The following is a 25,039-nucleotide window of genomic DNA, read 5'->3' on the forward strand; positions in this document are numbered from 1 at the left end:
CAACTCAGAATGAATGAACAAGGACCCAAACACCTGGATTAAACCATTGGGGAAGGGCCGTGGCACTACTTGGCATGCAGAAATTTCCAGGTTTAAAAAATATGGCTAGAGGTGATGTGAAATGCTACATGTTTATTTTTAGATTTTCACTCTGCCTTTCCCCGGAGGGCTTCTGCCTGGGACCTATGTATTAATCCAGGAAAGAGTTCGGCATGAACGAATTCCTACCATCAGTTAACCTTCCCAAGGGGACGTCTGAACTCTGAACCCAGAGAGCTCGGTTTCTGAGATGCAGCTACAGAGACTGGCCTTGCCTGGGGGGAATGAAGAAAAGTTCAGAGGGAGAGCAAGGACAGCGAGGGCCTGCCAGGAGCAAAGTCAATCCCATTAATTCCTCCCCAAGGAGCCTGGGATGTTCTGTGTTGGGTATTAGCAAAGCACCAGAAGTGAAATGTGCCAAACTTTTGTTACCCTCAGAGAAGCCAGTCTTTATCAGCAGGACAGCACCTTTGGGATGGAGTGTATGTTCTGTTCCCAGGGCCAGTTCAGCTGTCTGGGATACAACTGTAGGCAAATCTAACTTGGTGTTCCTCACACCTGTTGAAGTTCATCATTTATTCATCTGCAGCTCTTGAAAAAGGAGCCCCCTGCTTTGGTTCTGCACATTGTAACAACTGTAACTATGCAATCTCTTGGCACGAATCTAAAGCTGGAATTCTCAAAAAGCCAAACAAAATTGCCAAAAAGCACAAAACACAGCGACTGTATACCTGCCTACTAATTATGCCATCTCTTTAGTTACCTGGCTTGGCATAGGAGCATCATGTCAGAAACTGAGGTGCACATTTATTCCTTGTTGCTTTAAAGGCAGAGTGTGGTGTGGCAATGTCACTGCCTCTCCACCACTCTAGGACTTATCCCAACTTGTATGGTTGAGACTATAGAGTTTGGGGAAATTCCTAGAGCGTCAAGGCCATGATGACCAGAAGTGATTTTTCTGTCTCTGCAGCATCATTTCCCCACCCACTGAATTTTCTACCACTGTGAGAGTGAGGGAAGCCAATAATAAGCTTATCTAAATGCCTTGAGCACTGGTCCTCAGTGTATAAATCAGGGTGGGTTAGGGACAGATACTTTGTTGGTACCCATGTGTAGAGAACAAGTGGGCTGTGGCTCTCGTCTCTGCTTGCACACACAAAGAAAAGAGCAGCAGGATATTGAGACAAAGCCAGTCAGTGGTGGAAAGGATTCAGAAAGACAAGTTCCCATATCCCCCTAGCTCTCCCTTGCCTTCTTTGCTGAACCCTGCCTGTCAGGTCTGCAATGCTTCATGCACATTTGCTGGCATGCCCACAGATAAGGTCATGATTCTGACTCATCTTGTATCATACTTGCAGCTTATTCAGTCCCATGATACCGCCTGAGGGTTAAAGATGAGTATGGGGTTGAAGACCCTGGGCCTGAAACATTGCAAAGGAGAAATTGCCCTATATAAGCAGCTGTCTTGACGAATGTCATCACAGAGCTTTCCACTGAGTTCCTGGATCTATTTTTCACAGTATACCCATAGCAACTGTTCTTTGTCTCAATTCCTGTAAAAGCTGTTCTGCTGTGGATGAGGATTCATACATGGGGGAAGGGATTTCTGCTGACCTCCTGTTCTTGTTGTAGTTCCTGTACCTCATTTTCCTGAGACTTCCCTGATGCCCAAGATCAGCTTTTTGTAGGGCAATGCTAGGGAGGGTAGAGAGAGAGAACAATTCCATGAATCCCTTCAGTGTATCCCATCTTTTACCCTTCCAGGAAAGATTATTTTCTCAAGAGATTGTGTGTTTCTAACTAGAAACTGAGATTTAGAATGACTTGTTTAGTTACTATGATTTTCATTCTCCAAATTAGATAGACACTGGCAGTTAGAAGACACTGGCAGTCTTCAAGCAAAGGTTGGATACACACTTTTCTTGGATGCTTTAGGATGCTTTGGGCTGATCCTGCGCTGAGCAGGGGGTTGGACTAGATGGCCCGTATGGCCCCTTCCAACTCTATGATTCTATGATTCTATATATAGTGATCAGGTAGGCTACTTGAATCATCAACTGAGCACCACTTTAAGACAGAGTTAAGAGAGGCAGACTCTAATATGGAAAACCTAGCAGTCAAGAGCAGCAGACTCTAATTTGATTTCTCCATTCCTCCCCTTGAAGCCTGCCGGGTGATCTTGGGTCAGTCACAGTTCTTTCAGAACTCTCTCAGCCTCGCCTGACCTCAAGGGTCAATGAGGTTTAGATTTTTATTGCCATGTCCGCACTGCAGCCGGGTGAGCTAATCTTCTCGGTTAAGTAAAGTCTCATTTCTATTACTTTCCATTGCTCTCCTAATACAAAGGAGAGTAATTATGGGTTATCCAGCATATTTTGTGAAGCTGGCAGAAAAAGGAGCAACCATTCCTACTGTGGGGGGCCCCTCTCTGCTCCCGGTCCGGCTGCTCCCGCCGCAATTGTACTCTGCTTTGGCTCTGTGAATCCTTAAACTGGCTCTGGTGCTGTGAGCCTCACAAATCCTTAAACTGCTCCTGGCCCTTGTAAGTTGCTTTGAAACTCCTCTGGGTAGTAAAAAGCAGGGTGCATAAAGCCAGCTTTCATCTCTCTGTGTGAGTGAGTGAGTGAATGAGTAAGTGTGTGAGAGAGAGTACAACCGCACACTCACACAGGGGTACCACATTTCTGTCAAATATAACAGGCCAAGGTTAGAGTTCCAACAATGTTTACTGAAGGAAGCTATAAAAGTCGAAACGTGATTATTAATGGGTACAAATACCACTCTCCCCTCTCTCTCCCTGGAAGCAAAACTGAGTGAACGGAGGGAGACTGGGAGGTGGCCCATGCTTCCAGAATGGATTCAAACTGTTTGCCGGGTATACTTGCAGTCTACCTCTTTCGATCACCACTTCAACAGGATGCATGCTTCACGTGTTGTTCCCACACCTTTGAGTCTACCACCTGAGGGAAACTGCCCCTGAAATGATCTGAAGCAACTCTTGCATAGTCTGTGTATCCTCCAGTTGTCTTCTTCAACTGAACAGGGTGTTTTACTCCAGCTCTTTGGGAACAGGCACCTGTGTAGGAAGGAACAACACGGGAAGTGTTAATTGGGAAAAGAAGGGGTGTGTGTGTGTGTGTGTGGGTCTTTGCTGAGACACCCACCTCTATATTGTTAGAGCAAAGCAGTCTAGTAAATGCCTAAGCTGGGGGAAGAATGTTTTCAGATGATTAAATGTTTGTACATTTTTCCAGATGCAAAATGTAAAGCACAAATGACATGCAGGTATTGTCTGTGTGTGGTGTGGTGTGTTATGACGTGATGGAGAGGGAGGTAAAACTCCCCTGGATATCACTTTGTTGAAAGGAAATTGCCTTTTTCCAGCAATGGACCACTCTTTTGTTGTTGGGGAAATGAGATTTTCTCCCCTGTTCCCTGGTGTAAGATATTTGAAGGCTTGGTTCCAGCAGAGTGTTTTTAGGGAGAAAGGATTTCTGCCTGTAACTTTCTTGACCTCCCCTTCCACAGCAGCCCCTAATGCTACTTGAAGCACTGCATTTCGGGGGCCATTTTGGGTTACAGTGGGAGGAAGAAAAGAGGCACGGGAGGTGTTTTCTGTGGGCAGAAATGTTTTGCCTTACAGACCTACTGTGCAATGAGCAAAGCTGTAGAACTGAAAACTTTGTGGGCTCAATATACATCACTCGGAGGGAAGGTAATCTAGTGTGGCTCAGTCTCTTTGTATCTGGGAAGCTAAGCAAGGTCAATACTTGGATGGGGGACCATCAAGGAAGACTATGCTGAAGCAATCAGTGATATATTACCTTCTCGCCTTGAAAGCCCCTTTCTGGGGTCACCATAAGTCATTTGTGACTAGATGACACATACATACGTATACATCGCTTTCCATACTCTGTCTCATCTGCCATCTCTTCTGTCATTCTACTGCCTGTCCACCAAGGCCAAAGAGACCCATTCTTTGTATTCTGCTTATCTATCTCCCTCTTCTCCAACAAAATAGCACTCTGGGGAGCTGTCCTCTTGCCTCCCATCCTTCAACTTTTCTTCGCAGAAAGCTCTGCCTTGTCCACACGTGAAGCAGAATCAGGTCATCACATGCTGAGGTAATAGAACAGACTGCACTGCTCAGGGTTGTAGATGGAGAATGTCTTTGTGAATGTTCTCCCAGGATGGTTGTTTAAAAAAATCTCCATTCAATATTTATTTATTTTAAATATCAAAACTTGTATTTTCTCTTGCCTGAAGGCAGCTTATAACACTGCCTGAATTAGAAGAATAGGGAGAGAGATTCTAGATATTCCATTTTCTATTGTGCTATTTTTTTTTTTTGGTTTATATGGAATACAGGCTGTCCTGGAGCAGCATTTGGGGTGGATGGATGATATTTCATGCTGCATTAGGAGGAGGAGGAGATGATAAAGTTGTCTTCCATTGGCAGAAATTAATCAATCTGTAGAAACTCTTCAGCAGATCCCAGCCTGTCCAGATGGTAGCATTTAAAAATGTGACTTCTCACATAGAGGTATGGTCTACGAAACCCTGGTTGAGAATGCCTGACTTAAGGATACAGCATCTTGTGTCACCAAGAAAACTTTTGTTTTGTGTTTGTGGCCCCAGCAGTATCTGTGCCAGTTATGCAGATGGATTAGAAACTAGTGTCATTTATGGGAACTGGACATCCAGCTAGCACCATGTTAAAAGCTCTATGCAGAAATGCTCAGAAAGGGACAAAGTGGCATGTGGCATTCTGTGGATGAAAGGCCTCCTTATTAAATGTTCTAGGAGATATACTGCTTGGAAGCCACAGTTCAGCCAATAGCCTAAAATATATAAAAGAAAAAAAACCCCATAAGGCTATATACATTATCAGTTCTGACCTGGATTTCCTAGGCTGGCCCAATCTTGTGATATTTTGGAAGGTAAGCAGGATGAGCCCTAGGGCGTATTTGGATGTGAGACCACCAAAAAATTCCAGGGTCATGACATGGAGACAGGCAATGGCAAACCACTTAATCGCCATAAGTAAGGTCATCGCCATAAGTAAGCTGTGATTTGATGGCACCTTATACCTCAAGATCAAAATGAAAAGTTGTGAAACGCTAACTGCTAGTTATTGATGGTGTGTATTTCTTGATTTTCAGCCTTGGAATATTATTTATGCTCCCCTAAGGAAGACTTAATGACTCATAACGCTATGGGTGACCTCAGTGATTAACAGGTGCAACACATTGCGCTTGATCTGAGTGAAAGTATCTAAGGAATGTCTAACATCCTAAGGACAGAGATCTAATATGGACCAGCTTGTATGGGAGGCAGCTGCCCAGCTGTGTAATCGAGAGGAGGGATTTGCTGGAAAATGCACTTGGTAGCTTGCAGTACTCTCAATGGCTGACATTTGAGATTCCCTACTGAGGGTCAGAAGGATTTTAAAAATGCTCCTCGAGAGGAGGGACGAAGACAGAAGATAAAAATGAAATTGTGAAGTTGATAACTTTGGTGTAAATGTAGTATGTGTGCATTTTGTGGCCCTAACATGCTGGGATAATGTGTTTGTTTAACACCCCTCCCCCATTTATTCACTGCTGCTCTCGGGCCAGGCGGCTTGTGGTGATTTACAACAATAAAAGCCATAAATCCATAGAACCGAATCCCCCACCCCCTAAAAACTTGATGGACCCCCTTCGGCCCGGCGGCTCAGGGCAGGTACTCCAGGGAGGGGCCATGTTGATCTTCCTTGTCACTTTTGCTCATAGAATCAAGAGGATTAAAATGCGGGAAAGATAGATTGGTTCTTTTTATCCTGAAAAATCTTGCCACGTCAGTAGTTATAAGATTGATAGTGATAAAACAAAGAAACAAGAGCACCTTTGATGTACACATTCAGAAATCCATCATTTCATAAAAGAGGACTTAATTTATGGACTTTACTTGTGCAGCCCATTTGTCAATTTCCAGGTGTTGGCTGGAGATCTCCTGGGATCACAACTGAGTTCCAGGTGAGAGAAATAGTTTATACTGAGCAAATTGCCTCTTTGGAAGGTGAACTCTATGGGATTGCTGTCAACGCTGAATGCCAGTCCTAGGTCTTTCCAAAAGACATCAAAAAGACCAGCTCTATAGGTCTTGTAATCCAGATGAGAAGTCTCTAAGATGTCATTTTTTTAGTGGGTTAAACACCCCCGGCTATTCAGACTGGCAGTGGGTCTCCAAGGATGTTGCCCTGTTATTAGAGATCCTTTAACCAGAGCTGCCAAGGATTATACCTTTCCACATATCAAGTATGTGTTCTTTCCTTAAATGTTTGGAGTTTAGCTCACACTGGACTGGTTCCTCGTCCTAACAATATCATCTGCTTACTTTGGAAACAATCATGTTCTACTCCATAGAAAGGCAATAAGTATTCCAAAACCTGCACAAATAAGATAACATTATTTACAGGTCACTGTGTCACCGCAACATAACAATTGTTGCAACACCCACATTCTTTGATTTTTGAAATAAGTAATACTCTAAGCAGGGCTACCTAGTATTTCCTACTTGTTTCTGTCTCCCTGTTTGAGATACTTACCGGTTTGAGATAAGCTACGTTGCTCTGACGGATATCACTCAGCAGCTTATCTCGAGGGGTTTCTTCTACCAGAGGAGGTGGCCGCCTTCTCGGAATAGGTTTAAGTGTCTTGATCACGTCTTTCAGATTGGTTTTTTCAGCTGGCTCCACATATTGTTCTATAGTGGGTTTGCGCTGGGTTCTCTTGAGTTTCACAATTTTGAAAGAGGGCGGCTCATCGCTCCTTTCTTGTTCAGGGTTTGGCTTCCTTACGGGTTCTTTCTTCCGAGTAACAGATGGGGCTGGTGGCTTCGGAGGCTGCATGGTTGGAGGCACCACTGAGGAAGGCATGGGCCCACCAAGCATCTCCCACATCCCAGGAGGCAACCCAAGTCCATTCTCTAGCATGGCTATGATCTCCCTCTGCTCCTTCAGCTGTTGCTGCTTTTGTTCCTCTATTCTTTTTTGTCTCTGTTTATCAAGGTTTCTGCTGAGTAGGTTGGTAACCACCATCCTTGGACCGGGGAGTTCAAAATGATAGCCGATCTTCAGTAATGTCGGGTTTGCTTTCAAGAGTCTTGCAATTTCCATTTCTGCTTGGTGGCCCAGCATACTTCTCTGGTTGTGAAAACGTAGCTCCGTCAGCTTCTCGTTGTACTGCAAGCACCTCATAATGGCCACTATCCCTTTGCCAGAGATGAAATTGGACTCGATGTTCAAAGTGGTGATGCTCCTATTTTCGCGCAGCATGTTGGCTAAGGCAAAAGCCACATTGTCATCAGCCCCCACGTTGGCTAAACTAAATGTTTTTATGTGCTTGTTCTTTTTCATGGCATTGACAAAGTCTACCAGCATTTCCTTAGGGATGTTCTCAATATTGTTCAAGTTGAGTTCCATCATGTTTGGGTCATTCTTGCGGACTTTTCTCAGGCTCTCATCTAAATTAGTTTGATTTCCTGAAGGCCTTGCACTCAATTTTATGAAACTAGTATCTAGAGCTAATTTTTGAGGAATATTTAATTTTGATGCTTTCTTTTCACTGTTTTCTTCTTTTTCAGGAGTTTCCTTTGATTCAGTGCTTCTGCTATCATCTTCGTCATATAGTTTCTTTGTTCCCAGGTCTTCCTTATTGTTTCCATTCTCTTTATTTTCTTCTTCCTCTTCTTCCTCCTCATCTTCTACCTCATCCTCATCTTCCTCTTCTTCTTCATTATCTTCCTCTTCTTCCTCCTCCTCTTCCTCCTCCTCCTCCTCTTCATTCTCCTTATAGCCTCTCATGTCTCCATTTATTTTCCCTGTGTCCAATTCAGTGGACTGTTCATTTCCATAGTCTTCATTTCTTTCTGCATCTGTGGTGCCATTGGCCATTCCACTCTTGCTGTCAAAATCTGCTACATTTTCTTCAGCCCTCTCTCCAGTCAATCTCTGCAGAAAACAGAATGCTAAGAGCTGAAATAATTTAAAATAGCTTCACCAGATGAATTAGATAAAGTTTACTAAGAAGACTTAACAAAGTTAACAAAGACTACATGCTGTCATTGAGCTACTTCTAGAAAACTGTCCAGTTCAACTTCACTTCCAATTGTTTGTTTATTCATTTACATCAGTAAACACCCTATCCTGACTTTGCAGTACAAACGGAAGAGTTATTGTTTTATATTCTGATGGCTCATCATAATGATCAAAGAAGGGACAAGTGCAGGATGAAAGACATGCATAAACCTATTGCATTGATTTTCAGGTTCTCTAGTCCTGAACTAAGTCCACATTAGGCAACTCTACCCATACTTCTGGTTTGCATGTTAAATACAGAACTTGGCTAGGTTTTCTCATTGCAATGGCTCCCTGCCCCACTGGTCTCTTCTCAGCAGAATTACCTAGCCTACTAGCTGAAGAGCAACAGGAGATGGTAAATGGACTCTCTGTTGACACGTTCAGGAAGTCTCTCTCATAGGTGAACGTATGAACCACCTCCATATTGTACATGCTAAGTCTTCATTTGATTTGGTAATCAAATACTGAGCCAGGCTATAGCTCTCCATGGTCAAGCAGAACTTTACCAATGGGTCGGATCCACTACAACAGTTAATGGAAGGTGTCAGCAGAATAGATCTTTCCATTTCCCTGAGCAATCTGTTGTTTGTCCTGAAAAAAAGCCTCCAATGCAAAATGTACCACAGGGCAGGGGTTACAGTGACCAACAGGAAACACTTGAGTCCAAAAAGTGGGGAAAAGAGGTAATTGTGTTTGATTAACCTTACTGGCCTTTCAGATGAGTGCTTTCCTTTTGCCGACTAGGAGTGGGGTCTCAGTTTGTTACAAAGAAAGGCTGGTATAATTATCAGTGAAGTGAACTGTAGCATTTCCCCTAAAGAGAAATTAAAAGGAGAATTCATTTTGATATGAATTTGGGTTTTGCAGTGCTCCCTGTTAAAGCCAATTTAACCACACACAGAGAAACAGGTTGCTTCAGTTACAATTAAGGAGGCCTGATCATCTTAACTCTCCAAAACCATTTGGAGGCACTCAGGCTTTATTTATATCTATGTATTCTTTTCTTGTGCAGAGAGTAGGCCTTTTTCTTATTCCTTCCTCTCCCCGTGTTTCTCATATCACTTCAGATCCAGTGCAGGGCAGCTTGAAATATGACCAGCATATTTATTTCTGTTTCTTTCCCACTTTATCCCAAGGGCTTAGAGTTGGCTGCAATATACCCTTATCACATTTTCTCTCCCTGCAGTCCAGTTAGGATCATGGTCATCTGATGAGCTTCAAGGACATTGATTGGTATAACCCTGAGATAAAGCATAAATGGTGTGCCTGAGCATGGACCTACGAATGAGAGAAAGTCCGGAATGCCCAACACGGAGACTATACATTTGAAGAAATATGGCAGCGTAGTAAACTCTACACTACTTTGGCCTTCCCCCTCTAAATCATAAAAAGCTCTCTTCTCAATGAAATTGAAAGAAAATTGGCCACCATTCAGGGTGACCTTGCTTGGAGTCAGGGCCTGTAATTTCATAATGTAGATATAGTGCCGGGGTTCCCATTCTCGTGTCCACCCTCCTCCATTATATGGTGTTGGCTACATTAATCTTCCAGTAGGCTGCTGAGACCACAGTACCTGTAAGGGAACAGGGCAAGAGGCAAGCAGAACCATGTCCCAAGGTCTTTAATGCTCTAGACATCGTTTCAGCTCAAAGGTTTTCCAGCCTTACCCAAATGAGGTGAAAGTAGGTACAGCTAAAAAGAAGAGCTGGTTTATATGCCTTGCTTTTCTCTGCAATAAGGAGTCTGAAAGTGTTTTACAATCACCTTTCCCCGCAACAGGCACTTTGTGAAATAGGTGGGGCTGAGAGAGTTCAGAAAGAACTGTGGAAGATCAGGGAATCAGACCTGGTTTTCCAGATCAGAGTCTGCTGCTCTTAACTCCTACACCATGCTTGTGAAAACAGGTATTCCCAGTTCAAAATTTTCCTCTGCCACAAGCTCGTTGGTGCCTTCCAGCAAGCCATTTTTATTCAGACCCCTCTTCTGAATGATGACACCTCACAAGACAATGGTAGACATGACACGATCTGGGTATGAGGAATGTTTTGACCAATAGCTATTTGTTTAAAAGAATTGTTTTATATTTCTGCTTCCTGCATGTGCTCAGAATTCTCAAATATGGGAGCATGCCTGCAGCTTACCTTGGAATAGGAAAACCAGCCAGGCTTCCTAGAGATCGCATCTCTGTGAAGCACCGTGCTATATTTTGTATCTGTCTGTATATAATGATGCCGTAGCTCCAAATTACTGGAAGCCATTTCCAATCACAATCCTTGTTTACCTCCAGAATTCCCTTCTTTCCACCATCGCCAACTCCATCCTCATTAATCCATTCTGTGGAGCCAGTCTGGTTGTCCCCATTCTCATCAAGGGGTCTTTGCTGACTTTATTTGCAGTGATCTTCTGGTGGAGTGCTAGGGTTGCCAACCTCCAGGTCACTAGTCAGGGCTGACAGATCCATCAGACCAGCCCGCATAGATGGGGGTGAACTTACTGGGAGCAGGGAGAGAAGAAGCTGGAAATAAATGTGATGTGCCTACATTGTCTGAAAGTGACATAGGCATGTCCAGTACATGGGGGCAAAGCTCTGATTTGTGGGCAAAACCTCTATGTTGGAATTAGTTTCGCTACAAAACCAGAGCATCGCCCTGGGGAGTGGGGAGGAGGTGCTCAAAACCCTACCACTAGGAGATCTCCTACTATTAGAATTGATCTCCAGGTGCCCAGAATAAGATCCCCTGGAGAAAATGGTGGTTTGGGAGGTTGGAGTCTGTGGGGTTATACCCTGCTGAGCTCTCTCCCTTTTACAAATCTAACCCTCTCCAGGCTCCATCCCCAAAATATCCAGGTATTTTCCAACCCAGAGCATACAACCCTATAAGGATATCCTTTTCCCCCGACCATGTGATCTCTTCTTTCACACACTGCCCCAACTACAAGAAATCTGGTACATATACAACAATATATTGCATTTTATAGTTCTATATATGGTACTCATTTGGAAGAATTATCCAATTCTGTCAGATGCCAGGCAGCAAAGTAGCCAAGATACCTAAGCATTTGCTTAGTTTTGCCAGAATAGCAGCCTGAAGCTACACAGGGAAAGATGTGTAACCTTGGATCAGTCTGCACATGTAAGGCACTTCGATGTGCTTTTGCAGCTGGATTTTCCTGTGCACAACAGGAAAATCTACTTCTAAAGTTCATTGGAAGTGTATCAACCATTGTAAGCAGAATGGGCCCTTATTCTAATTCTTGCTATTTCTTCGTCTTTGTTTTCACCAAGTGAGTTTGCTGCCTAATGAGGGAGAGGCAGTGAATAACTCAATGGCTTCCTTCATCACCCACCTCACTCCCATCTCTGACCCTTTGGGTATGTTTGATTCCCTTTACTTTTTACAATGACTTTCCTGTTCATCATGTTACCTTCCTTTCTCTCCTCTGGAATTACTTACTACAGCAAATTCCTCTACCATCACCTCTCTACACACTCAGCAAGTAATTTCCAGTTATACCTGACTTCCTACTCCATCCTCAATACTCACTGGCTAATGGCTGCCTTCTAGGATTACCAGTTTACAGTTGGGAATTTCCTAGAAGTTCAGGGGTAGAGCCTGGGGAAGGTAGACTAAATGGAATGACGTGAACCTACTGGGGATGGGATAACATAGATTTCAGTCTCTGAAGCTGCCATTTCCTCAAGGGGAACTGACATCTGTAGTCTGGAGAGCCATTGTAATTGTAGAACTCCAGGCACTGCCTAGAGGTTTGCAGTCCAATCTGGCTTCCCTACTTCTGTATTTGGAATGGGCCACACAGGCCATCTAGGCCAACACCCTGATCCTGTGCTGAGCAGGGGGTTGGACTAGATGGCCTGTATGGCCCCTTCCAACTCTATGATTCTATTTGGCTCCTGAGAGGCAGGTTCTCTCCATATCTTGTTCTTCTGAGCAGTCAGGGACTCTATCACTTCTGTGCAGTCTTGCCAATACACCGTCAGTGTCGTGTAGTGAGTAGAGTAGGTGAGGAAGATCCAGTTTCAAAGCCCCACTGCAATAAAGCTTGCTGGGGGGCCAATGGACTAGTCACATTCTCTCAGCCTCACCTGACCTAGGTAGGGTTGCTAGGTCCTTCCTAGCAATCGGCAGGGATTGGAGGGACTTGCCAGGAGTGGGAGGGAGACCTAGCCAATGTTGTAGTGGTTTGTCTGTCATTTCCAACAAGAACCAGAAATGACATCCTCCTTCTCACCATCATTATTAATAAATGCAATTTCTATACTGTCCCCCCCGGGAACCGGCTCAGGGTGGTGTACATCACACAATGAATTAAAAATGATTAAAACAATAATAAAACATTTAACAGCACCTATAGCCAGTAGCAGCACTGATTATTATCATACTTCCTAGAAATGGTCACTATCAATACATCATCATGTAATAACATCAGGCAGCACTCTGGTATGTGGGCAAAAACTCTATGATACATTTGGCTTCTACCATAGAGTTTTTGCCCAAATATCAAGAGTATCTTGCCAACAGGATGATTTCTGGGTCAAGCTGGAGATGATGTAGAGTCATGTTGCTGCATAGTTGACTGGGCCTCACTCTTCTTCTGGGTAAACCTCCCCCTGCAGCTGATCAGTGATGGGGCCTGGCAGCAGGGGATCCCTGTCTCTACTGGGGGAGGAGTCTAGCAATCATAGCCACAGAGGATCCCTTTAGAGTCCTGTCCATGTGCAGGCTACATGTCTGTGATTTGATTACATGGAGAGACAGTGAGCAGCCTAGGTTACCCAGAAAGTTCCATGGCTCTTTCTTACAGGCTCATTCTGGGCATTGTCTCTCATGCATCCCTTTAAGCCATCAATGCCTCTACTTTCCAGCCAGCCTTTCCCCCAATTTGATCATGTGTCGTTCATCTGAGGCTGTGTTTACAGTTCAGTGTCTCCAGGCCTGGCATTAAGTGATTGGCATCATTAGATTCCTGCTGAGGATCTTGCTCCAGCAATGAGTACACTAAGAATCCCTAGTATTTCTTGGCCTTCCTATTCTTTCTAAGTGGCTGCTTCCTGTTCTCTTCAAAAGAGCAAATGGTGAGAGGAACACAGAGAAGAAGCCACTCACTACTTCTGGTTACTTCACTTTCTCTCACTGGGGCCAGTGGGGAAGAGCACAAGCCACTTTGCTACTGACTGTTCCTTGGCCTGCTGGAGAACACATTGCCCACAGGACCCTTCAAAATATGGGGTTTAGCAGTGTGTCTCAGTGGCTCCAGGCTTTCTCCATGAACGGTATCACAGCTGCATTACACAAACATAAGGGAAGGAATGACACGGCAGCACAGATGGATCCCACTGTTCTATTGCTTGGGTTGTATTGAAGAAGAAGAAGAGTTGGTTCTTATATGCCACTTTTTTCTACCTGAAGGAGTCTCAAAGCGGCTTACATTCACCTTCCCTTCCCTTTCCCCACAACAGATACCCTGTGGGGTAGGTGAGGCTGAGAGAGCCCTGATATTACTGAAGAAAAAGAGTTGGTTCTTATATGCCGCTTTTCTCTACCCAAAGGAGTCCCAAAGTGGCTTACATTCGCCTCCCCTTTCCTCTCCCCACAACAGACGCCCTGTGAAAGAAGTGAGGCTGAGAGAGCCCTGATATTACTGCTTGGTCAGAACAGCTTTATCAGTGCTGTGGTGAGCCCAAGGTTACCCAACTGGTTGCAGGTGGGGGAGCGTGGAATCAAACCTCGCCAGATTAGAAGTCCACACTCCTAACCACTACACCAAGCTGGCTCTCAGCTTGATTGATTCTCAAAACTGGTATAGGGACATTTTTGTTCTCTTACTGATGTATAGATCTCCATAACTGATCCTATGAACTATTGTGTTGATTCAGCAATTCATAGGAGTAGGTCAGAAGATATAAGGCACAAAAAAAAGCCAGCTGGGTAGAACCAGGGGTGTCTATAGGAGCTCTCTTTTCCCTTAAGATATAAACAGACCCATAGTCCCAAGGCCCAAAGCATGGGACAACCTGTAATACAAACACATGATAGGAAATCATGTGTCATCAGAGACATGTGAGAGAAAAAAAGGATGTAGAGTTATAACTTCAATGGTTCAAGGCCTGCAGTGTAAGCATCAGAGTGTCAAGGACAAAAGATATTCCAGGTACCAGAAGAAGTACCATAGCCATGGGTCAGAGTGAGTGACCTCACCTCTCCATCCCGCTGCTCGTCTAAGCAGCATTCTTGCTTTCTACTCATGTGCATTTGCATCATGTATCTTCAAAAAAGCATCAACATAACAGCAGGTCTTTATAGGCTTGTGATGCTCTGTGACCCACCTGAAGGTTCTAACACATGAATTGAAGACCATTTGGTTGGGTCACGAAGCAGGGCTCCTAGGCAGAAATTTACTCTGAGGGCCCACACATTTTTGGTCCCTTTCACATTTAGAAGAACGCAAACAAGATGTTTGATTAGAACAAGGGTGTTGCCCCTATCCTCCCAAATTATCTTGCCTGGATTCTTGAATTTGAGTGTGCCTCAGGCTTCTGGAATTTTGCATGTCCCCATTTCTCCAACTATTGGTAGCACAGTGGCTCTTTATTGTGTGATGCTGTCCCCAAGAAGGCCCACCTGAAACTGTCTTTGCCTAGACTTTTTAAAAACTTGCAAGACAACTCACATGAATGCGTACATGAAAATGTGTTCTACTAAATAGGAGCCTTGATCAAGATCATTCTTGTATACTCATACTGGCAGTGGCATCCAGAGTCTCAGGCATAGGTCTTGCACATCACATACCACCTGGTCCTTAACCGGAGAGCCCAAGGGTTGAACTTGGGAGTGTCTCCATGACCAGATGTTCTACCACTCAGTCACAGCTCCAACCTAAATTCCTTTCCAGGAGAGATTTGTTGTTTTTGAAATTTAATTAACATTTACACAGCATCTTGTTTTTAGCTGTTATAGACACCATGTGATCAGACTGGATATTTTCACTTGAATGATTGTGTAACAAGAGCATTTTAATACTGTAAGATGATTTATTCACATTTAAAAAAATGGAGGGTTTACCACTCATATCCATGAACCTCATCTGGAAATACCAGATCAAGAATTGTAGAATAAAAATCCCTGAAGGACTCTAAAATACAACATGGCAATTTTTAACTTCAATACATTTCCCTTTAAAATGTACAAATAACCAACTGCATAAAAGTCATTTCAACGTCTATCAAAAGGACAATATTAAAAATGTAGACTTCTGGATGTAACAGTATTTCCAGTTGCTTACCTCAGATGGTAAAAGAGTGACGGGGACCCTTTCATCCTCATGCATTCGCTTTGCTTCCTTCTGCCAATACAGGTAGTCAACAAGAGATCGGTGATCAAAATTTCCTGTTGGAGTTTTTTCGGTCTGATCTCGCTGTATCATTCCAACTGGCACTTGAGGGTCTGGAGCCATGACATCCATTTCACTCTGTAGTTCCCTCAATTCTTCCGGGGACAGGTTTGCTAAGATTTCGTCTTCGTCTAACTCCTCAGAACAGATCTCTTCTTGATCAGAGTTTTGGCTGAATTCAGACATTTTCTTTGTGTGTGTGTTTAAAAAAAAATACCTGAAGAAAAAATTTAAAAACAAAACACCAACAACCAGAACTGGTAAAAAATAGAGTTATCTCTACAGCTTTATGAAATCCACAACAGCCATATGTGCCTTTTTTTTTGGTCAGAACTTATAACCCAACTCGATCTTAGAAGATACTCATGTAAGAGTGAGTGAGACCGAAGCATATGGTAAATCTATATTAAGCAGTGCTTGGCTAGATAAAGAGAATTTATGGAGATGCTGCCATGTTCTGTTTTCAGTTGCTTGTGTCAGCTGTGTAAACCCGTCTGACATTTCAGTACAGCTGCTGCCCTGTAGTGTCTTTGTGACAATTTTTGAGAGGATTCCCCTAAGGATATATACATCTTGATGGCTGATTATATATAGAAAACATTTGTATTATTGAGGTACATGTGACCTGAACTTGACGTTCATGTCTCTTCTGTGTAATTAGCATTCATGCTTTGTGCTGGTGACTCGGTACATGGATCAGTTTCAGCTTCTGAAGGGAGTCTTTAACAGACATTTGGAAAATGATTGATTTATGAGGGATATCTCAAATGGCATTGGCAAACATCACTCTGTTGTTCCTGGTCTTGAGCAATGCCCTCTGGGAACTCTTTGGTTGAGTCATTGGCACTTTGTCTTAATAAATCAAAAGGGACCGAGGCAACCAGTGGCCATCAATCAAACAGTTTTGAAAGACAAAATTGTTAATAATTTTGTTTGATTAATTAGCTGGAGTTTATGAAACAGTTCTGCACACTGTGTTGTTTTCCTTCACCATGTGGAGACATCCACTAGTGTTAAGAGCCTCTTCCACTGGGTATGAATAGTGGGCGAGACCCTAAGGACCCAACCCAAAGGAACTAGAACTCTTATGGCCTAATTAAATTTTCCTTAAAAACTCTGGGTTCAGGCTTTTACATAAGATTGACAACTGATTGTAACATTTAAATAATATATAGAGAGTGGTTTTGTGTTTTTAAAAAGCCACGGTTCCCACCAGTTCCCTCCCCAGGACTTGGGAGATCCTCTCCCTGCAAGGTGCCAATATTTGGTACCAGTGAACAATATCACCAAAAAAGAGCCCTGTATAGATACGTTCGGCTAAAATGCTTTGTTTGGCTAAAACATAAAGCATTTTACTAGAGCATAAAATTAAAATACAGGTATTTAAGGAAAAAAACATTGTCATTGTCAGAAATATGCAATGTCCATTGGGAAATCTGAGAGCATTTCAGACCAACAATTCTCCTGTGAGCAAAATAATAATATTTCCGGAAAATAACACCCCAAACTGGCGTATTTGAATCCCATATAAGGCTGAGGTTTCTTCATAAACAGTGGAGTTTATGAAGTTGGGAGAGGAAAGAATTTGAAAGGATTGAACTATGTTGAAAATATGCCTGTAATTTCTACTACCATTTCAATATAACAATATTCTAAAAGAATTATGTTCTGGCACCCTATTAATTATGTTGGACGTCTAAGATTGCCTCATCGTCTTCATCTAAGATTGTCTATCTTTCTGGCTGGCCAGCCCCACCCAGTACAGGTAACTGAGCTTTGGTTTGTGCCAGGCTCTTAGGCACTTAGTACCCCCACTGAAGGGTGATCTATGACACATTGATAACAAAAAAGGATTGAGAAGTTGCATGTACTGGGTGAATTTATAGTCTCTAGGGAAAATGGTATATGTGAACCTTGGGATATTAGATATTTGCTCACAGAATGAGGTTTCCCCCCGTTGCATTTAGTGGCTTTGTTCTACATTGGTTGGTGTACCAGCTGTAGCTATTCCGGGATAGTCAGGATCTGGCTACATTCTGATCCCAACTAGATTGTAATGGATTACTGCAGTACCCCCTCTGTGAGGCTTGCCTTGGGTGACTATTCAAAAGCTTTGATTGGGACAAGATTGCTAATGAGTGCTAACTACCAGAGCAAATCTCATCAGTTTGAAAAGAGCCATAATGGTTCTTATTTGCTTCTGGGCACAAGTCAAAGAGCTGGTTCTTATGTTTAAATGCCTCCATGATTCTTAAATGATGGTTTCCTGCCATGTAAGTATGCCTCTTAATATATGTTGCCAACTGGCCAGCTTTTCACTTGCTTGACTGGTGTTTTTCCTTTCTGTCTAGTTACTGGTTGTGAATTTATCCTTATAATGAAAGACAGCAGAAAAGTTGGTTCTTAATCTTTTGAATGCAGTTCTTGTTTCTTTCATGATTGGAACGAATCAGATGAATTCAGGTGAAACCAGGAACCCCCCCCCCCCCAGCCTCCTTTTAAGTGATTTGGGTCACAGAGAACGTAGCAGATCCACTCCATCTGCTAAGATAGATTCAGAGGATAGCTGTGTTGATTTGCAGAAGAACAACTAGATTTGACTCCAGTAGGGCCCATTATGCACGGAGTGGAAGGTCCGCATTCGGGGTGGAATGGCAGCGGCTAAAATCACAAATTATGCACGCTGCAGGCGGCAACCGGGCGCAGAGTCAACATATGCCCCTGAAAAAGCCACGTTAGTGAGATGCGGAAGAAAGTGGAGCTTCCCGGGACCAGGGCTCAACCAGAAGCAGCTCCGGAGTAGCCGTGTGCATAATCGGATACTCTGGGTTTTGCCGCTGTTGCGTTCTGTCCCGTGCGTAAGCGGTTTGCTTCGCTTCTTCCTCCTCTGTGTTCTCCATGCTGCCGTTTCAGCGGCTGTGGATAATAGGCCTAGTAGAAGAAGAGCTGGTTTTTATATGCTGCTTTTCTCTACCAGAAGGAGTCTCAAAGCGGCTTTCAATTGCCTTCCCTTTCCTCTCCCCACAACAGACACCCTGTGGGGTGGGTGAGGCTGAGAGAGCCCTGATATCACTGCTTGGTAAGAACAGCTCTATCAGTGCTGTGGCAAGCCCAAGGTCATCCAGCTGGCTGCATGTGGAGGATCAGGGAATCAAGCCTGGCTCACCAGATTAGAAGCCAACATCAAGCTGGCTGACACCAACAATTTTACGAAGGGGTGGGTAGGTCAACATGACCATATATGGTCATATAACCCAATAAATGTTGAGCACATTTGAAAAAAATATAAAAAATTAATTAACTCCCACCCATCCAGGAAGCCCTTCCAGGGCCATCAAGAAACCCTAGCATTTCATGAAACCCTGGTTGAGAAAGCCTGGTCTAAGTTTTCGAGACTCAGAGCTCCCTTGATTTTTGAAATCTTATGCCTTGAAAATCTTGTTGGCCTGTGCAGAGTTGCGAAACTGGAATCTAGCCATTCCTTCCACTGTTTCTTTGTCCCAGATTGGTCCTCCCAAAGCTTGGTGAGTGAGGCTATTAAGATCAATTATAAACATTTGCCAATACCATGTAGCTCGACTTATTTCCTCTCATTAATCTCTATTATTGTTTAAACACTGTGTTGTATTTACTGTTGTTTCTAACACTTGTAATACATTTTTCCCCTTTCTGCTCTGTGCTAAAGACTTTGATCTTCTGGTTGAATCAGAAAACCTTTTCAGAAGGATTGATACAAACTAAAAAGAAGAAGAAGATTTGCCTTCAGGAGAACCAAGCAACTAATCTGGTCCAGATAGTTGCTAGGGCAATTCCTGTTTGTTGTTGTTGCAGAATTTTCAGCAGGAATGCAGAGAGGAGGTCAGATGTTAAATGTCTGATGACACTTAGCAGTGCCCTTCAGAGAGTCAAACAAGATTCACAAGGGGAAAGGCTAGCCAGGGAAGCTCATAAACAATCACTTAAATACGAAAGGCTTTACTTATTAGTTCCCCACTGTAACTATCATCATTTTCTAGTTGTTACCATGACTAAGCTGTAATTGGCTCTTTCAGTATAAAATGTATACTTTCACAATGACAATCACAACTTGCTTGTCAGTCCAGTTTCAGAATGTTATTAGAGCCCAGTTTCCTTGGATGAATTTAGTTACCCAGGATACAGTCACGTTGCATGGAAGTGTAGCGTAGCTAGATGGATACTTGCCCATCTTCTCTTGTACCAGTGAGTAGTTGCTTTCATTAGTGCTAACCACCTTGAAGGAGGTAGTTCTGAACTACTCCTAAAAGAGCCATCCCTGGACCCAGTAAATATCTCTCTATTAGTCAAGAGTACCAAGTGGACCATGGCCCTATAGTTCTTTGATGAGACCAATTATCTGAACCTGTTTCAATTTGACTTCTGGTCTAGTCTTTGGACAGAAATGACCAAGTGACTCAGACAATTGATCCTCAGGAAACAGAGAGGAGGTATATGACCCTGTTGATTCTCCTAGACTTTCTGGTAGTGTCCCTAGAGCAGCCTTTTTCAAACTTTTGACCATGGAGGAGCCCCTGAAATAATTTTTTAGACTTCAAAGAGCCCTGGAAGTGGTCAGCTTGCCATGCCCCCGGGCATCACATCACTACCCACAACCTTAGCCCTCCTTTTTCTCCCTCCCCTCACCTTTACTACTACTATGGTGTCTCTGCCTCATGTAGGCTGGAAAGAAGAGTAGGAGCTGAGAAGACAACCCAGACATGCATCCAATACTACACAACTTCAGAGCTCTTGCGGACCCCTTTTAAAGCTCCCACAGTCTCCCATGGGTCCTTGCTTGTAGCAGCTTGGCATGGGTTTATCACAGCTTGGGGGCTAAGTAAGGTTAGCCATAGTTAGTACTTGGATGGGAGACTACTGAGGAAGACTGGGTTTTATGCAGAAGGAAGCTGTGGCAAACCACCTCTAATAATCTCTTGCCTGACACGCCCATTGGATCATTATAACTCAATGACACATTGTCTTCTGAAATAGCATGTAGATATTCTGCTGGCCTTACCAGTGTTCACCAATGTTTTAGGCTGTGATGACTCACACATTTGTAAAGAAGGTCAATAAATATTTCAAATGAAATCAAACTCAGAAGATTCTGTAACGCCAAAAAATGTGTTGTGTTCCTGGTTTACCTTACCACACAAACTGCAGAAGATGTATTTTTTAAATTACTTCTTTCTGTTAGGACAAATACTTGGACCACTGTGTTCTTTTTTCTTCTTTCTGGTTTATCTTATCTGTAAGAGGGAAATGGGATTAGCCAATATCCAACTTTTTTGAGGGAAAAAAAATCACTTGAAATTATTGCATAATATAAAGCTATAGCAGGGGGTACACTTGCATGAAAGGGACCTTGATCCACCAGGGAAATGCAGTCAATTTTATTGCATTGTTTTAGCTGCTTTGCAACTAATGTCAAACTATTACAGTCTAGATTGGGTAACCAACTCAGCCTCCCTCTCAGGGTTATAACAGGATGGAATTATATTCCATCTGAAGAACTGTGTTCTAGCCCACAAAAGATTATGCTGGAATAAAACTTTCTTAGTCTTGACAGGGCCACCCAATTCCTGTTTACTAGCACTGTTGAAGGTACTGGATTTATCTCGTATATGTTTTATTCCAACCTTCTATCATGGAATTTTCAGCAGCGTACAATGGTACCTCCAGTCTATCCTCACAGCTACTCTGAGAGGCAGGTTAGTATCCTACTAGGGTTTGTATCCTTGGTAAACGTTCTTCTTCCTTTTATTTCTGAGACCGTATTCCGAAGATGCCCTTCCTTCTCGATTTAATATGCAGCAGTTTTATTTTTGAACATTACAGACGCTTGAAAATGCAGTGAGGCTGAGAGCAAAAATAAGTCCTTTTTTCATATCTGAATTAATGTACAGCATTCTTAACTAGCATTGCCAGCTCTGGCTATGGGGTTCCTGCGGGTTTGGGGTTCATGGCTGGCCAGGGTGGAGTTTTAGGAAGGGAGGGAATGCTGGCTGGGGGGATGATGTGATACCATCAAGTCCATGCTCAAAAGCATCCATATTCTCCAGGGGAAATAATCTCTGTAATCTGGACATCCATTGTAATTTGAAGAAAACTTTTGGATCCACCTGGAGGTTGGAAGTCTGTACTAGACCAGTGTGCTGAGTGGCGTTCACTATGACAACCAAATTCCCTGATATTCTTTCCTGTCCTAGCTGAGGATTTCAAGGCAGGTTGCCATAAACCTTAACTTATTGCATTTGGATGACAACTGGGTTGCAAAGGGCAGCATGGAAAATTCTGTGACTTGGCTCCTAAGCAATGGGTGTGGAGTCACGCTAGAGGAAGGCAACCTCTGCCTCACCCCACTTCTTTGGCATCCGCACTGTACTTCTTCATGCTGATGGATCTGAAGGAACTCTGTGTGTGTGTGTGTGCGCGAGAGGGGGGTAGAGAGAGTAATAGTGTTCAAGAGGGGCAGTAGGAACTGAAGCAGCAGGGAAGAAGTGGCAAAAAATGTGCTCCACTGCTCAAGAGCCAACAGAAAAGCACCATAGAATCCAAGCTTATTATTTTAGTCTACTTCTTTGAAAGTGCTCAAAATGCTATTTCTAAAACTCCCAGGGATGAGACCGTGTAGTGAGATTATGATTAGAGTGAAATAGAGATGGGAAGACCTGTTGGAATCCCCATGGAGCTTGACAGTGGGGGATCTTTAGCCTGTTACCCTCTTTCAGTAAGCACTGTTGTGATAGCCAAATGCAGGAAGGGAGAACCATGTCCATATCGCTGAGCTCCTTTGAAAAACTATGGGATATATGGTGGCCATTTGTTCTCCCCCTCCCTTTTTTTCTTTTACCTACAAGGCAGTCCTTGTTTGTATTCTCTTTCCTGTGCCATTAGAACTTGTTCTAAAGGACAACTTAAATCCAAGTTCTAATGAACAACTTAAATCCAATTCCCTAGCTAGAGCAGCACAAGGTTAGATAGAGGGCCATGGTTTCAGGGGATATGAGGCTTGGGCAGAACCACAGGTATTTTTTTTTGGTCTCTTCCCGTTGTTCTAGCTGCTCGCATATGACTGTACTATTGAGTTTGCCTGATTCCTCATGACAGATGTGGTAGTCAGCCTATGGCTGGCTCAGGTTGAATAGCAATGCCCACCAGGACAGAGTCCATTGTAAAAGCTTAGGGAACTCCCTGAGCTTGGAAGTAAAGTAAAGGTAAAGGTATCCCCTGTGCAAGCACCGAGTCATGTCTGACCCTTGGGGTGACGCCCTCTAGCGTTTTCATGGCAGACTCAATACGGGGTGGTTTGCCAGTGCCTTCCCCAGTCATTACCGTTTACCCCCCCAGCAAGCTGGGTACTCATTTGACCGACCTCGGAAGGATGGAAGGCTGAGTCAACCTTGAGCTTGGCAGTAGAGGCCTCAATTACTGGCCAACTTCATAAGCCTCAGCTGGCTACGCATTCCACACCCTGCTTGAAGCATAGGAAATAGGGTTGGTCTGGTGGAGGTGGGACATCTTCTGATGGAATCCTGCAGAGCCACAACATCACTTCCAGTTGTGTAACCAGAAGTGACTTCAATGCATTGTGGGACTTCTGGTTGCACAGCCAGAAGTGATGCTGCAGCATTGTGGAATGCTATTTTGGCCCCATTTCCCCCTCTGGCAAAGTTTTCCCCTCAGTGGTGGGCAAGTGGCAACTCTGAGAGAAGCAGCTTCCTGCTCAATGTAGTCTAGTAGCTGAGTTCACCAGAAAGGCAGGCAGAAAAGGATGAGAAGGCTACATAAATTCTGGAGCAGTCCCAGCCTTTAGTTTTACTTCAGGTAATGTGCTCTTTGCTCTGGCTTTAATCAGGAGGTTCTCTTAGGCTTGCCATCTCTAGGAAATATCTGGATATTGTGGGCATAGAGCCTGGGCATAGTGCCACCCTGAGCTTCTGGGGAAGGGCAGGGTATAAAATATGAATGAATGAATGAATGAATGAATGAATGAATGAATGAACGAACGAACAAAGGACAGGGGAGGGATGTCATCTCATCTCATCTCATCGGTATATAATGCCATGGACTCCACCTTTCCAAAACAGCTATTTTCACTAGGGGAACGGGTCTTTGTCAACAGGGGAGTCAATAAAATCAGAGTCCAGTAGCACCTTTAAGACCAACCAAGATTTATTCAAGGCTTGAGCTTTCGAGTGCAAGCACAGGGGAGTCGGCTGCAGTGATGGGAGATCGCTAAGCCTTATCTGGAAAGCCCTGTCAGAGCTCATCGGGTTCTGCAGGGCCTGGAAAACAGAGCTCTTCCACCAGACCTATGGTTGAGGCCAGTAAAATAACCAACCACCACCACCACCACATTGGACTGGCCTCCTTCCTGTATCACATCCCCACCTCTAAGGCTGGAATTTTTAGAAATGTTTTAAAAATGTTTAACTGTGATTTAAATTGAATTGTCTTTATATATGTTGTTCACGGTCCTGAGTGTGCTGCTGCTGCTGCTGATGATGATGATGATGATGATGATAGAAATAAAGGTTAACAAGCAAGGAGAGGCCAAATGGTGCAGGCTTTAATGAGAGAAAAAAACATCTGAGGCAAAATATATCTAATATAGTCTCTTTCTCCTTCTTTTCTTTTAGGAAGGAGTTGTACAGAAAAATCAATAAATCATAGTCAGTCACCTTCAGACCAGCTTCTTCAGCTCAGAGTAAGGCGTTTGCCGATGTAAGAAGCTTTTTAGACATGGATATTAATTTTGGACATCAGTCCTGACAAAGCAGAAAGAGACATTTTTGTATGAGAAGAGTTTGCCTCAGGCGGTTTTCCTCTCACTGTCACCTGGAGGCTGGCAGCCCTATGTTCCATAGTCAACTGTTTGCATGCGAATTCGAATGGGTAGTTTAAAATGTAAGTCCCCAATGGAGGTTGTGAAGTTGTCCAAATATAGATTCTTAGTCATAAAGAAAAAAGGGTTAATTGACATTAAAGTGTTTGTAATGACAATGCAAAATATAAAGAAGTGGGGCTTTATATAGTCAGTAATGTGTTGATGTCCCCAGGAGAGACACTGGACATTCACTTCAGCTTGGGAATATGAAGGCCCAGAGCTGCAGGATTATATTAAATTTTAGGATTTCTGTATTCTTGTAGTTGCTGTCATTTGAAATTATATCAACGCGAACTAGCCCTAACATCATGTTAGGGTTGCCAACTTTCAAATGGTCACCTGGAGATCTTCTGCTAGGGATGCCTGCCTCCAGGTGGGACCAGGGGATCCCCTAGAATTACAGTTTATCTCCAAACTGCAGAGATCAGTGCACCTAGAGAACATGGATGCTTTGGAGGGTGGACTCTGTGGCATTGTACACTGAATGTCCTCTCCAGGCTCCACTTGCAAATATTCAGGAGTTTCTCAACCAGGATCTAGCAGATCTCCAGGAGTTCCAC

At 43.5% G+C, this 25,039-nt stretch overlaps 1 protein-coding gene across 3 annotated transcripts in view; it reads right to left on the minus strand.

The window, feature by feature from the left end:
* Positions 1-2,748: 2,748 nt before the first annotated feature.
* LMOD3 (leiomodin 3) overlaps positions 2,749-25,039 on the minus strand; it is a 34,555-nt gene continuing 12,264 nt past the window's right edge. For 2 of the 3 annotated variants that reach the window (XM_077325134.1, XM_077325137.1), the window contains exons 2-5: positions 20,739-20,838; positions 15,464-15,788; positions 6,629-8,032; positions 2,749-3,115 (exon numbers count right to left, since the gene is read on the minus strand). In XM_077325134.1, coding sequence (XP_077181249.1) covers positions 3,089-3,115; positions 6,629-8,032; positions 15,464-15,757 — 1,725 coding nt within the window. In that variant the 5' untranslated portion in view covers positions 15,758-15,788; positions 20,739-20,838 and the 3' untranslated portion in view covers positions 2,749-3,088. Of the gene's footprint in view, positions 3,116-6,628; positions 8,033-15,463; positions 16,702-20,738; positions 20,839-25,039 lie in introns of those variants that run through there. The other variant, XM_077325135.1, reaches the window with a different exon arrangement.

The sequence above is a fragment of the Paroedura picta genome, chromosome 3 (genome assembly GCF_049243985.1).
Source record: "Paroedura picta isolate Pp20150507F chromosome 3, Ppicta_v3.0, whole genome shotgun sequence".
Lineage (NCBI taxonomy): Eukaryota > Metazoa > Chordata > Lepidosauria > Squamata > Gekkonidae > Paroedura > Paroedura picta.